The 15,933-nt window shown below is 41.5% G+C and overlaps 1 protein-coding gene across 1 annotated transcript in view; it reads left to right on the plus strand.

The window, feature by feature from the left end:
• The window catches only part of TMEM131 (transmembrane protein 131), a 172,114-nt gene extending 157,820 nt beyond the window's left edge, over nt 1-14,294 (plus strand). Inside the window, exons 37-41 of the mRNA XM_065402904.1 lie at nt 8,050-8,171; nt 8,257-8,353; nt 9,650-9,747; nt 11,710-11,873; nt 13,312-14,294. Coding sequence (XP_065258976.1) covers nt 8,050-8,171; nt 8,257-8,353; nt 9,650-9,747; nt 11,710-11,873; nt 13,312-13,608 — 778 coding nt within the window. The 3' untranslated portion in view covers nt 13,609-14,294. The remainder of the gene's footprint in view (nt 1-8,049; nt 8,172-8,256; nt 8,354-9,649; nt 9,748-11,709; nt 11,874-13,311) is intronic.
• Nucleotides 14,295-15,933: the final 1,639 nt, after the last annotated feature.

The raw sequence follows: 15,933 nt of genomic DNA on the forward strand, positions 1-15,933 counted from the left end.
AAGAACACAATATAGTTATAGATATACTATCATTTTATTACTTCCAGAGTCATCCATTTACAGGACACTGGTACTTTAATGATCACACATTTATCAAACTTAGAAGAAATAATATTTCGTGCATATCATAGTAGAGACATTATCTCAAATCTGTGCAGTGCTTTTAAAAGCTCGGGATCGGATCCTCCATGTAACACAGATAACTGGGGATCTGATATAAAAATTCCTGCTCATCTTAACTCTACATTTAGTGGAAAAAACTATAAATATACTTCTTAATCGCCTATATGTCCTAACCATCTGATTATCAAATGTCTACAATTGCACATAAGCGGTTTTTAAAAGCATAGATTATATGGAATTAGCTGATTCTGCTGATTGGTGCCGTTCTGCAGTAGGCTCTTATAAGCATATAGGGGAAATGGTAAACATAAGCTAGAATGGTGTTGCATTTTCCCATAAAGCTATATTTCCCCACTGATGCTGATAGCAATGTAGCCATGAAAAATTGATTCCCGCCTGCATTTTCTTTTGATAAATTTTTTTTTCTGTTGCTACTGAGTGGTGTAATCTCAATATTCCTCCTGTTAATTGGAAAAACTTACTGCCCTAAAGTATAAAAATATACATATTTTACTTCCTGGGCACAGTTAATAATCTTTACTGAAAGAAAATCATATATATTTACAAATAAAATTTAAAAATCCAGCAGCTAAAGTTAGCTCCTCTATCCCTACTGTTGTAGACTGAGACTAAGTAACATTAAAATACAGTGACTTCTCTTAATTTTTTTACTTTTCCCTTATACAAATTCACCTCAATATTTGCGGTATTCCCTATATATCCAGGGAACAGTAAAATACTGAGGTAATGTTATAGAACAGGCCTGCACAACTCGTAAAGCGGCGAGGGCCATATTACTCCAAAGAAAACAGCTGAGGGCTGAAACCCCCCGGCCCCCGCTGAACCCCCCCCCGCAGCACCGCGCAGCCCCCTGAAACACAACACCCCCCGCCCCACAGAAACAACCCCCCCAGCGCCACCCAGCCCCCCTGAAACAACCCCTCCCCCCCACACAGCGCCGCCCGCCCCACAGAAACAAACCCTCCTTCCCCTGCGGGCCACACAGTGAGCCCACCTACTCACCCCCCGCGGGCCGCACAAAGAGCCCACACGGGCCGCATGCGGCCCCCGGGCCGCCTGTTGTGCAGGCCTGTTATAGAACATAGTTAATCTTTTAAGTATGACCTTTCTGCTCAGATTTCATGTAACTTGATTTTTCTCCACATTTGATGGCTAAAATATGGCTGCATATCAACAGTCTTTCTTACCAGCTTAGAGTAGCAAAACTAGAGAATAGGCTTGTTAAATTTTTCAAGTCAGCACTGGCTCAGTCATCTGCTCGTTTAAGAGCACTCAAGGCCTTATCCAGTGCCCATTGAAATCAATTGGAAGACTTCCATTAATTTCAGTGAGGATTTGCAGTGGCCTTTAATCAGTATGATGCTTAAATTTTCCTCCAGTGTGTTTGGGTAGATGTGCTTGTTTTGTGGGGATTAAAATTACTGAAATGGGACGATGCTGTCCTCTGCTTAACAGTATTCTGAAATTTAGTTTGTCTAGAAGTTGTAATTCTGAGTAGTTAATTAAAAAAATAATTATTATCATATGCCTAGGAGTACTAGTCATGGACCAGGACTCCATTGTGCTAGGTGCTGTACAGACACAAAACAAAGACTGTCCCTGCCTTGCACAGCCTAAGTATAAGATGAGATATCAAATGAATACAGAGAGACAGAGTGGCGAGTACAAGAACACAGTGGTACCACAGTGGTCAGCCTGATTGGCAGTGGGCTCTACACATCAACCAACTAACTCTTACATTTTTTGTAGGCATCATGTCAAAGGAGAGTTTGAAGGAGGATAATGAGGTAGCTTTTCAGATGTTTACAGGGAGCTCCTCCAAGTGGAAGAAAGCACAATGGAGTGTCTGAAGATGTAGTTAAGTGGCCAGTGGAGTCTGGAGGTAGTTGCTGACTGGAGGCAGGAGTCAACATTTCAATACTGAATGAGAAGTCATAGGTAGTAGGGTGGGAATAGGCTCTGAAGACCCTTGTAAATGAAGACAGGAAGCTTAGGTTTGGTGTGAATGAACAGGCGGAATCACTGGAGAGATTCAAAGAGAAGGGTGACATGATCAAAGCAACAGGCCCTTAATATCATCTTTGAGCAGCCTTCTGAATGGATATCAGTAGGGCAAGACTGTATTTTTTCAAGGCCAGAGAGAGAGTTGTTGCAGTAATTAGGATGAGAGCATGGATGACAAGCTTTAGCTGTGTGGAGGGCTTCTGTTCCTCCTCAACAATCTCCAAGACAGGATGACACATTCGAGGACCAGGAAAGAAGACCCGACAAGGAAGCTACTCCACAGTCTAATATTTCTTCTTTCTTTTTGAATGAAGCTGTCATCTCATGTTTACTATTTCAGACCGTTTCAAGATCTGATCGTTCCTATTAGAAGTAGTGCAGAAAATACGGCACAAATTGTTTGAGATATTGCATACATGGTCATCAGCATGGGAGCCCTCCCTATTTTATAGAACCTATCCAGTCCATCTGTCAGACTCTTGCTACTACTCCCCCACCCCCAACAACTAAAAGACCAAACAAAAGGTATTAAAACAAAAGGTAGCTGGGGGATGGCAGTTTTTATTTCCCCTGCCCACACCCCTACTCCACCCCTGCTGAGTTCTTTTTTCAGGCATGGGCAAAGACTACTCCCCATGACAAGGATCACAAGTATTTGGACCTTTTGGGGCACAGGTGATTCTGGAAAAATACAATCACATTAATTATACAACAATTAGCTCTTATTGAACATCTACCACAAGAGCAGTTTCAAGCCATCATTGCAGAAGGGTAGCTCTTGGCTAGAATAGCCCTGCAAGCTTCTCTGGCGGCTGATACAGCAGCTCTTTCTACTGCTACAGCTGTAGTAATGTGCAAGGCATCATGGCTCCAATCCTCAGGATTTCCATGTGAAGTCCAGAACGTGGTAAGGGGACCTCCTTTTCAATGGTCTAAAGTTATTCAGGGACACCACAGATGATTTGCTGCGTACTTTGAAGGAATCCAGAGCTCATCTTTGTTCGCTGGGCATATGTCCACCTGCAAATAAAAGGTTTTGTCTATATCAGATAGTGCAGATCACGTCCTTTTCAGTTCTCCACTTTCCATAGACCATCAGAACCACCTAGAAAAAAGCCCAGCTTTCAAAAGGGAAGATCTTCATCTGCTACAGCAACCTTGACTCAGCAGTCGACAAAGGCCAACGTTCCTTTTAAGTTTTCTGTTGAGAGCCATGAACACTCCTGCAATCCAGACCTGTTGTTGCACCATCTTACCCCATAAAACTTTTCCATATTATGGGGATTCTGTTTTCTATTTTCATACCTCATGAGAACAGATTACCTCCAACAGATGGTTTTGGAGGTTATAACTTCAGGATACACCATTCATTTCCGCTCCATGCCCCCTTGCCACCCTCTTCTCTGTCCCTTTTCAGGGACCCCTCTCACAAACCTCTTCTGAAGCAAGAGGTTCAGTCCCTTCTCTGTTTAGGAGCAATGGAACTAGTTCCCACTCAACACAAGAGAAGAGGGCTTTATTCCAAGGACTTCTTGGTTACCAAAAAGAGAGGCAAATGGAGACTGACTTTTAGATCTACAGATGCAGAATACCTTTGTCAAGGTATAGAAATTAAAGATGATGACGCTCAGCCATCATTCCATCTCTGGACCAGGGGACTGCTTTGTGACCTTGACTGTTCGGAGACGTTTCATGGTGAGGCAGAACCACTACCAATATCATGTCCTTTTCTTTCAGATTAGGTACCGCTCCCAGGCTGTTCACAAAAGTCATGGAAATGGTGGCTGCACAACTTCATCGGTGGGGAGTAATGGTCTTCCCTGGCCTCAGCAATTGGCTTATCAAGGGACACTTCTACACAGATGTCAAATTGGCAATTTCAGGGCTACGACTGTTCAACAGTCTTGGTTTCCAGCTCATCTTCATGAAGTCCTCCCTCCTACCTTTACAAAGGATAGAGTTTATAGGGGCCGTTCTTGACCCCACCACAGCCAGAGCTCATCTCCAAATGGCCAGTGGGAGCCACGATCGGCCGAACATGCGGACGCGGCAGGTAAACAAACCGGCCCAGCCCGCCAGGCGCTTTCCCTGAACAAGCGGTGGCCCTAGTTTGAGAACCACTGATCTTGATGTTTCTCAAAGCTGTACTTTCTTGTACCACAGAAGTTTAGGAGGTTCTGCTGAATGTCTACTACCAGAAAAACTTACCTTGCTTTCAGAAATAGAAAAGGTTTTAGCACTGGTGTACTCACCATAGTTTGTCTCCTGTTGATTCATTCTGAAGAAAGAAGGCCTTTCTTTGGGTTCCATTAAAATTCACATAGCTGCCATCACAGCATTCCATTCTCCCATACAAGCCTTCTCAGTATTTGCTTACTCTGCAATGTTGAGATTTATAAAGGATCTATTAGACCTCTTCCCGAATGTTAGACACTCTACTCCCACCTGGGACTTAAAGTTAGTTCTCAATGCTTTGGTGAAACCACACTTTGAATCATTAGCAACCTGTTCAATTCTGAACCTCTCCATGAAAACCGCATTCCTCGTGGTTATTATCTCTGCCCAAAAGGCTGGAGAAACTGTGAGCTTTATATGGAGGGTCAACCGTTTCCATCTTTGTCAAAGATAAAGTTTCTCTTTGACCATATCCACACTTTTTACCCAAGATTACTTAGGATTTTCATATCAATGAATTAATTCATCTCCCAGTAGTCTATCACAAGCCTCATCAGTCAAGACAGGAAGTTGGTCTTTGTACCTTAGATGTTGGGAGAGCATTGACTATCTATCTGGACAAAGCTAGATCTTTTTGATCTTCCCTGAGATTTTGTTTTTATTGCCAACAGAGCTAAAGGGGTTCCAGTAATTACCTAGATGCTTTCTAAGTTTCTGGTTGCGTACTCTTTTGTTATGCACTTGCTAATATACTCTGCCTGCTTAAGGTCATCGCTCATTCTACCAGATTGTATTGCATGTCTGTGGCCCTGCTAAAGGACATGTCCTTTTACAGAAATATGCAAGGTTGCTGCATGGGGTTGGACCCACACTTCCTCAAGACATTATACATTGGTCAATGCTTCCTGGGCAGATGCTGGCTTTGGCTCTGCAGTCCTGTAGGCAGCCTTAGACTGAGTTCCAAAGCCCCCATGTTCTTCAGGGGGTACTATTAAGGAGTCACCTCAAGTGGAGCACACATAGCAACACGACTCTGAGAGGTTACTGGAGTTCTTTGAGATGGGTGTCCCTGTGGGTGCTTCACTACCTGCTCTCTTTCCACTCTGCTTTGGAGTCACTTCTTGGGGCTTTGCAGTGGAGAAGGAACTGAGGGAAGTTTTTGGGAACAAGGATCTGTGGGGCATATGCAGGGGCCAAATGGGCACTGACACCAAAAATCTCTGAAGGTGCGTGCACACCTCAAGAAGAACTCCAGGAACTGTACAAGGAAAATAATCTCTCCTTGAGTGGTGTGTACCTAGGATAGATTTGTTCACTTTGCCTCTCTGCAAAGTTACTAGTTTTCTGCACGTGGCATTGAGTGAAGCACACTGAGAATAAAAGTCTTCTGTGCCTACTGGAAGTTGGGGGGTTGATGTACACGTTTCCCTCATTAACTGTAGTAGTAAAGGACCCGACCAGCTCATGAAAGAGAGAAACTGGCTTGTTACATTTAAACTCTGAACCTTACTACAGCCCAGCTCAGGATAGCATGGCTCCTAAGGGGATAGAGATGTGCCTAAGCATGTGTCTGAAGTTCTGTCTGCTCAGGAGTCTTCCAGAAAAGCAAACCAATGAAAGGAGAGAGAACCTGTTTGACTTTCTTCTCCTGTCTTAGTATGTGCTACAGATCTCATTCGTAAAATACATTTCATAGCCATATAGAAAATAGACCAGTTTCTCTGCAGCCCAAAGTCATCAGTCTTGTGAGGGACTTCATTGCATTTAAAACCTCCCACTAAAAAGTCCCAGGCGTTGTAAGATATTAACGTGGTATTTAGGAAGCTACTAAAACATTCCCTTGAGTCACTGGATACTTCGGATGTTCAGGCACCTAAATTCCTTTCAAAGGCAGTGCTTAAATTCCACCTTAATTAAATCAGTTATCCAGCCAACTTTCTTCCTCTGCCTTTATGCCTTCCCATCAAGGCTCTTCTACGAAAACTAAACATAAACAGGTCCTGAAGTTTTCATCTGTAGTGAAACCTAAAAACCCTTAGAAAGGGCTTTAAGTTTTCTGTTTCATTTTAACCTGATACACTAGGTTATGCTGTTTCCAAGAGCCATGTCAAATGGCTGGCTGCATCTCATATTTTTGTTCCTTAGACTTGTAACTTTATAGATATGTGCTATGGTTAGTCCAGGGATCGGCAACCTTTGGCATGCGGCTTGCCAGGGTAAGCACCCTGGCGGGCCAGGCCGGTTTGTTTTCTTGCCGCGTCCGCAGGTTCGGCCGATCGTGGCTCCCACTCGCTGCGGTTCGCCTCTCCAGGCCAATGGGGGTGGCAGGGAGCGGCGCAGGCCGAGGGGTGTGCTGGCCGCCGCTTCCTGCCGCCAGTGGGAGCCGCGATTGGCCGAACCTGCGGACGTGGCAGGTAAACAAACTGGCCCGGCCCACCAGGGGGCTTACCCTCGCGAGCCGCGTGCCAAAGGTTGCCGATCCCTGGGTTAGTCAGAGAGGAGTGTATCACATGCCCCCAGCATCTGGTAATCATTTAACCGTGAGATTTGGAGGACAGCCACATGAAGTTACTTGCGTGCTTCTATGAGGTGTTACTGCATGGCCTATCTCACCACAAGCTTGTAAACTTAGCCCAGCAGTGCTATAGGAATTCTCTGAACTAGCAGTGCTCCAGGTCTCCCACTCCACAGTAGCTTTATTTTCTGGTATAACTTTCTCTCTCTTGATGTATTTTATCCCTTCATTAAGTAACTTCTAAGATAGGATCATCTGAATAAAGCTCATTGCTACCTTGCAGTATATTTGCTTCTGCTTGTACTTGTAACTTTTCTGTTCATACAGGTATGTTTACTTCTAAAAAATTTTTGAGAGAAATACTCTGGAAATTAAGTCTCCAAGAGTGGGGACCTATTTCAGCTGGCATCTTTTGAAAATAAAATTACTTCCCTTGTAACGTTTGCTGAAGACAGAAGGATATATTAGATCATTGCTCCACTGAGCACCTCCCTTCAGAGCCCAAAATTCTGTAATCCATTTGATTTTTCAAAATCTGTACATCTCCACTTTTTACTTACAAAGCAGCTAATGGCAGGAGGCACTAGGATTTAGAAATGGTTGCATTGCGGGGCAGAACATGACACCTCCTGCTGGAACCATTAGGTTTAGAATTCTAAGCTACAGAAAGTTTACTCCATCAAAGCTAGAAACATGGACCCAAATCTGATGATCTTTTGCAACCTGTATATTACAAGTAATTTTTCCATTCACCTACCTTTGTCCCCCACCCCACATCCTAACTAATTCATCCTCCAAGGGGGTCCTCCATATCCTGTAGGAATTCAACCCTTCTTGCCTTTATTTTCTAGGTCCTGCCTAACCAAACTTTTCTTCCAGATTAAGAAAACTAATGTGTTTCCTCTAGATCTCAGCAATGCTGCTCCTTGGAGCTTCGGTGTTTGTAATCACTCAATAGTAATTCCTTTGTTTGATTATGTAGTCAAATTATTGACATCTGGTTGTTCTAGTCACAGATCTAAATGTCAACAGGATAATTAAAAACTGGGCTTTGGGAGCTAGTGCGGTATTGTATTCTGGTCAAAAAGGTCAGTAAGCTATTTCTGTAATAACTTTATATAATTGCAAAGCCAGTTAAATACTAGTCCTGAGAACTTCCTTTTGTAGTAATGTGCTGAATCCCAACATTTTACCTTTTTCCCCCCACCCAGTGAAACAAAAAGCAAGCCCTTTAACGGTATCAAACACAAGTTGGCAAAGGCAGCCTCTCTCCCTGGCAGGAACGGAAATCCCACCTTTGCTGCTGTAGCTGCAGGTTACGACAAGAGCCCAGGTAATGGAACTGTTTTAGAGTACAATGTTGAATGAAGTTCTTGTACCATTTCATTGCTTTACTTAATTTGAATTCATTGTTGCAGGTGGTAGTGGATTAGCAAAGGTTTCACCAAATAAAGCAGATGTTTCTGGCAATATCAGCATTTCTCACACACCTGTTGACAGCGATGGCTCTGACAGGTAACTAATACACTTCTAGTAACCATCACCCCATCCCCTCACCACCCGTATAAAAACCCTAGGGAATACACATGAAGTCAACAGAGGCATTCTCTGCATGGCTAGGAGGAGCTCATTCTGGTTCCTAGAAGGGATTCTTTTATTAAAAATTTTAGAGTTGGATATTGGAAGATGACCTTCTAAACATGAGTATCATAAGCATGTCCAAGTTTCAGAACTATATGGGTGACTTGGAAGTAGGGGAAAGTGTCCTTCATGGCATCTGATTCTTATCCTTTCTTTAACTCTTTTTTCCCTTTGCGAGACAACTCTATCTTCGTCCCCATCCAAACAATAGGGAACCCACGTGGCTTTCTCAGCATCTTGAGAAGCATGCACTAGGTTCGCCTGATGTAGCCTATAGGTGGAATTTCTGACCACAGAGCAGGGGAACCAAGTGCAACGCTCTTCCTCTCCTAATTTAACCTTGAGGGCAGGAATGGTGACTGCATTTCCCAATGTTGAGGGCAGAAGCAGAGTGTAGTCAGACGAACTGATACTCCCCAGTTGGCAGCGTGACCTATGTGAAGTGGAAATGAATGTTACATCCACGTTGTTATTAGAGCAATGGGAGAAAATGAGCTCTGAGGGAGGAGTGTTTGTCACACATCTAGTAACTGTTATGGAATAAGAACTAGACATCAACTAGGCTTCTGCTTTTCTGACCAAGCCTCTCCCTCCCTCCCCCCATTTGTTATTGATCCCAGTTAACCTATCTGCTTTTCAATCAATTTAAATCCAGAAACTACAAACTTAGTAATTGAATGGCTTTCTTTTAAGGGACCTCTCAAATAATTTAGAACCTAGACTTCACTGGCTGGCAGAGAATTTCTCCTAGATTGTGACACCAAAAACTTCTGAGAAATTGAGTGAAAGAGCTATTGTCAAACGTGCACTTGTTATAACTGTATCAGCAATTAACTAATCTGCTCTATTTCCAGAGAGGTTTATCTCTCATAAGACAGGTGCCAACAGAAAAGTAAGCAAAAAGGCTAACTGAAATACTTAGGGCCAAATAAGAGAAATCTAAATTAACTGAGTGCAATAATGATGAGTTAAAATTTAAAAAAACCTATATTTAAAATACTTGGTCACTTCAGGTCTCTTTACACGTGGTCTCCTATTTCGACTTGTACTTCCTAACAATATATCTGTTTGTTCCACACAATGTTTATATGTATAGCACTAAGTTGTTATTATTAGTGATACAATTTCAGTGTTAACTTTTGTGTATTGTTCCTCCCCCTGTATGTTTAGTTCTGGTTTGTGGAGTCCCATCAGCAACCCTAGCAGCCCTGACTTCACACCCCTCAATTCATTCTCAGCATTTGGAAATTCTTTCAACTTAACTGGAGGTGAGCTTTTTAACACTAAAATTAGTAAATAATAAGTAGTGGAGTGTGAAAAATTCTTCACTCCTTTCTCCATATTGGAAAAATAAAAATAGTTCTTCAGTTTTTTTGTTTAAGGGGAAGGAATGGTCTATACAATGGTTCTCAACCAGGGGTATGCATAATCCAAGGGGTACACAGAGGTGTTCCAGGGGGTACATCAACTCATCTGGATATTTGCCTAGTTTTACAACAAGCTACATAAAAAGCACAAGCGACGTCAGTACAAACGAAAATTTCATACAGTGACTTGTTTATACTGCTCTATATACTATACACAGAAATATAAATAAAATATTTATAGTCCAATTGATTTCTTTTATAATTATATGTTATAAATGAGAAAGTAAGAAATTTTTCAGTAATAGTGGGGCTGTGACACTTTTTTGTATTTTTTTGTCTGATTTTGTAACCAAGTAGTTTTTAAGTGAGGTGAAACTTGGGATACACAAGATAAATCAGATTCTTGAAGGGGTACAGTAGTCTGGAAAGGTTGAGAGCCGATGGTCTAATATCTAAGCCCAGAAGAAATAGCAACTTATTTTGATATTACTTATGTGCTGAAACTGTAGCGACAGTAACATTCTGGTTTTGACTGTCCTAAAGTGGACAAAGAAAGACAACAGATGTTTGTTGCTTCACTTGGTTAGGAATAGAAAGTAGGCTGAGATTATACTCTTATTTGAAGCTGACAATTTCAAATGGTTTTCTGCTGTGAAGCTTTATGAGGTCTCGGATTTATGCCATTGGGTCTTGCTGTGTTGGATTGACTTCTCATGTGGTAGTATGGTGCTTCTTTTGAGTGACAGGAAATGCTGCTTCCAAAAATACTAGTTAATAGGCTATTGGGAGATCAACAGCAAGGTAACTAGCTATGGGAAGTTTTTTCTAAACTACATGTGTCAGTATTCAGATTGCCAAAACTGTATAAAATAACACCTGCTCTAGGGAAGAGAGATAATGAGCTTCTGTTCTCCTTGTCTCAGAACAAAAGAACAAGAGGACTTTCAATGAAACCAAATGGTAGAAATTCCAAAATTGATAAAAAGAAACACTTTACATTCAATTCATAATTAGATTGTGGGACTTTGAATCCTACTAAATTATTGATGCCACAAAATGTCATTGAGGCAAAATGGGATTGGAAGCTTATTTGGACAACAAGACTATGCAGAGTTATAGCAGTTAATGGAAACAGTGTTTTGGGACAGATACAGACCTCATGCTTCAGGTTTTAAATCAGTCTCGAGCTACTGGGGATCAGGATGAGACCAGATGAGATCATACCTGCCTACTGTGGGGTTTTTGTACCTTCCACTCAATCACGTAGTGTTGGCCACTTTCAAAAATGATACCGGACAAGATGGACTGTGGGTCTTACCCAGTATGGCAGTTCTGACATTCTTTTACAGCAGTGAAAAAACCTGTTCTATTTCAGCTGTAACTGAGAAGGTAATGCTGTAAATGTGATCCCTGAGACCTTGTTTCATCACCTTAACCTGTTCCATCTCTGGGATTTCTTCTTTATTATTCATTAAGAATTCCCGACATAAACTTGACCACCACCCCACAATGATGTTGGCAAGGAACCCCGATTCCTGGCACTAATGAGCTAATATCCAGTACTGCGAAAAGCACTGAAGAGTTGTGTGTGTATGTAACTTTTTCTCTAAGTATGATCTTGGTTCCAGTAAGATGTCAGCTGTGGACAGCAAGCTTCCAGGATTGCGCTGGATGAGTTTTTCAGATATTCCCCTATCTAGTACATCAGATAGGATTTATACATGAGCTTTCTCTATTTTTCTATCTGTTTCCCCCTGTATTGGTATCCACTACACTGTGGAAACTCTTACACTATAATATTGTGTTTAAAATATCAGGGGAAATGTGAAGTGCTCATGTTTGTTTGTTTGTTTTCCTTTTTAGAGGTTTTCAGCAAACTTGGGCTCCCTCGATCTGCTTATGGCCAGGATATGCAGCGAAACTGGAGTGAAGTTAGTAACATCCCTTCATCCATCTGGGACTCTTCGGCTACTGCTCCTGTACCCTCCTGGCCAACAAATTCAGGTTCCCCAACTCACACAACTGCAGTAAGTACACAGGCTATATAATCTTTTTTAATTGAGTGCTGCTGAAAGTTCATCCAATCTTCAAGTGAAGGGTTGACAAGGAAGAACATAGTCAAAATAAAATAGCTGTTGAATAAAAAAAAAACTATTAAAATCATATGGGTGCTGTAAAAACCAATGAAAAAGATCAGCTCACCTGCAGATAGATCACTGTATATTGCTTTACACAAAATACTTGTCTTAGGGCCGGTCTTACAGCAATGGTGGAAGCACCAGGAATTTTTATAAAGTCACTTGTTTGGTACCCAAGCACTTCCAGCATTGCACATACACACCCGTAGTGCTGCTATCTATCCTGCACCGAAGGCCAGGAGCATTAGCTCTGTCACCTGTAAAGCTACTCCTTCCGCTTTCATGCACAATTAAGAACAGCCAAGGTGACATTTGGCAGATCTTGATTCTGCTTAGTAGCCCCAATATCATCCCAACCTCTAAATCACTGCAGTCCAAGACACATGATGATTTCATACCCACTCTTGAAGATTTTCCTAATGCTGCAGCTTAAAAACAAAGGCCATAAACACAGAAAAAGAAATCGGAAACTGAAGGGTAGATTCTTTGCTGACCATTGACTTTAACCACCCAGGTCATATAGCTAGCTAGCTAGAAAGAATAGATCCTACATTCAGACAGATAGTGGTAGCTCCACACTATCATCCTCACACTCCATATTTTACTCATTTAGTATGAAGACCGACATTCAGGACAGCAATGGGGAAGGGTTTTTGTTGAACTGTGTCATGACACACTCTTGCTACAGTTAGTTCTTATAGTGTACAGGGAAATTAGTTTGTGTACAGTTTCCTCCCCATTTCAATGCAGTGTTTACCTCATATAAGAGTTTAGGTGGTGTAATGCACACCTTTTGTTGCTAAACCTTAACTGTTTTGTTTAACTTACCATTTTAGTGACATAGGAGAGATTATAAGTGTGTCACTTTGATAACACTTCAGCATCCTCTGCAACTACTACCTAAATCACTTCTCGGTAGTTCCCTTTTGCTGGTGCATAGTTAGTTTCACATAGGAGCAGGGATGACTCCTCCATTCCTGAGGGAAAAAATTTACAGAAATGAAGTTTCAATATTCAAGGTGAAAATCTTGAGATTCAAAATCCAGGTTGTTACTACTTCATTTTCCAAAATGAGTTTTAATTTTTGCCCTCAAATGCAGAATTCATTGGTATGTAATTGTTTAACATATGGAAACGTATCAGGCTTTTATCTAAGCATTAGAAAGCTCAGGTAACGTTGAAGTCCAGTGCATCTGACAATTTCATAACTAAATGTGTCTAAGCTAAAGGAAACATTAGTTTGAAAGCTTCAAGACAAAGAGCAGTGACTAAGACTAATGCTGTATTAACAGGTTTATAACTAACCAACAATTTTTTTGTACTGCAGTCGATCCTTGGCAATCCCAGTAGCCTGTGGTCTACCACCACTCCATTCAGCAGTTCTATTTGGTCAAGTAACCTCAACAGCACCCTTCCCTTCACCACTCCGGCAAATACGTTATCTGGTATTGATCTCATGGGTAGTGAAAACTCCCCCGCTCCTCCTCCATCTACTGTTGCCAGTGTTACTAACCCGGCTGAAGACATGGGACAGACCTATAATCCCTGGCGAATTTGGAGCCCTACAATCGGAAGAAGAAGCTCAGATCCTTGGTCTAACACTCACTATACTCATGAAAACTGAAATTAGGCTATACAAAGGGACTTTTATCCAGATCATGATCCAATTCTGAATATGCCATTTTTGAAACATCATTTTCAGGCTATTACCATTGCTTTTTTCTTCCCTTTTTGCAACAAAGTTATGAACCAGTCATGCTTTCATCACTTTCTCCTTTTAAAGTCTACCTTGCAATTATGATAGTGTGAGATCGCAGTTAAGCTTGAAAAAGTCAGTGTGGTGACAAACCAAACTTCAGCTAAGATTTGTAAATCAGAACAATTTTCATTGGTTTCATATTTTATCATCTGCCATTCTTTATTTGGGAGACAATTTGAATTAGAAAATGGTCCCAGCATGCAGCAATTTTATCAAAGTACCAGTTTTTGGTTTTTAATTTTTTCCCCAGTATTATGCTCCAAGATCTAATTTTTTAAAAAAGCACCTTGTGCTAAAAATGCAGAGTATTTTTTTAAAATAAGGCTGTCTTTGTTAGCAGGTTCTAAGAATGTAAAAACATTAAGAGCAAAAATGGCTGAATGTAAGAGAATTCATTCTGTTAAGACTGTGTACACTTTCTGTGCTGTTTGTACATTTGTAAACCTGAATGCATTTTTAAGTTGAACTGAAATGCACATAGCCAAGACTTGTGAAAGAAACAAGATACCCCGTGCATTTCTTACAGATACAACTTTGGGTTGTACTTTAAAATAAATAATGCTTTTTTCAAAAACTGTCTATTGTATTTCTATGCTCCAGGCTCTGCAGATTTGCATACGTATAGGTCTGTTTGGCCATAATGGCTTCAAGCCAATTTTCATTCTGTGCACGTGAGCTTTATGAGCGGGAACCCCACTGCACATGAAACACCTTCCATTGCAGGCTGTTGTTTTCAGAGCAGTGGAACTATATTAGTGCAGGTCACCTATATGGAGGTTTGCTGTCTAGAAGAACACTGTGCAAAAACACCTATTGAGTGTAAACTTTCTTTTGAAAGCCAGCTGTGATAAAGTTTGCTAGCAACAGGCTTGGCGGCAACGGCTACACCTCTAGTCTGGTAATGCTGCTCTTCCTGTCAGTCACTAGACAGCAATACTAGGCACATTGGCTCCTCCAAAGCTCTGTGTGTTGCGCTTGCAGATCAAGTTCACTCCTACACTTCGATAGTGCCCTTTGCCAGCAGTGAATCAAGTATGTTCTTAGTGCTTCCTGGGGGTAAGAGCTGCAAAAGGCAGCAAAAGATGCACTTGATTTTGTTTTCACTCATGGTGTGCTCTCTGCAGAGTAATCTCTCCCTTCTCTATGTTGTACAAGCAGTTGTAGGAGACTACCTCTGCTACTCAATGCTTCCCCAGCAAGAGCAGAAAAGCAGACAAGAAGGGCATTAGTATCCGCTGTTCTTGCTGCCTCTGGACAAAGCTAGAGGTATGAATTTCTGAAAAAGGAACTTTAGAAATGCAGGAGGGGAATACAAGAAAACCTTGGAATTCCTGCATTGTAGAGTCCAGGCTGACAGCTAGATCTTTGAGTTCACCAACCATTCTTTCATATACTGTGTTCCACTACCTTTTGTTAACTAGACTGAACCATTTACAAGACCGCCTGTCACCAGCTCTGTATTTGCATGCTGTGGACAAGAGCCACTGACATGTCCTAGCATGTTTCCTCAATTCCCTCTAGTTTTGACCCAAGTAGGAAGTGAGAAGATTCTAAAGCAGGAGCTCCCACCCAAACTCCAACTATACCCAGCAGCAAGTGTGCATCTGCAGAAGTCACAACAGACCGTAAGAAACAAAAGTATAGGCAATTTTACCTTCTTGAGAGAGACCAGATTCACAAGGTTCCTATTCCTGGAGAGTGAAAAATCTGAGGAATTGCCCCATAAAGTCTTTCGGCAATACTCCTTTTGACTTTAATGAAAGCTCTTTGGTTTTCATAAAATCATAGAAATGTATGGCTGGAAGGCAGCTCAAGAGGTCATCTAGTCTAACCCTCGGTGCTGAGGAGGACCAAGTATAGCTAGACCATCCCTGAGAAGTGTTTATCTAACCTCCAATGACAGGTATTCCACAATCTCCTTTGGACACCTCTGCCAGTATTTAACTATCCTTAAAGTTTACAAAGTCTTTTCCTAATAGCTAACATAAATACCCCTTCTGGCAGACTAAGGCAGTTACTTATTGTCATATCTTCAATGGACATGGAGAATAACTGATCAGTCCTTTTCATAACAGTCCTTAACATTTTTGAAGACTTATCAGGTTCCCTCCTTAATTTTCTTTTCTCAAGACTAAATCTACTCAGTTTTTTTCAGAGTAGCAGCCGTGTTAGTCTGTATCCGCAAAAAGA

Source organism: Emys orbicularis, chromosome 1 (assembly GCF_028017835.1).
Source record: "Emys orbicularis isolate rEmyOrb1 chromosome 1, rEmyOrb1.hap1, whole genome shotgun sequence".
Lineage (NCBI taxonomy): Eukaryota > Metazoa > Chordata > Testudines > Emydidae > Emys > Emys orbicularis.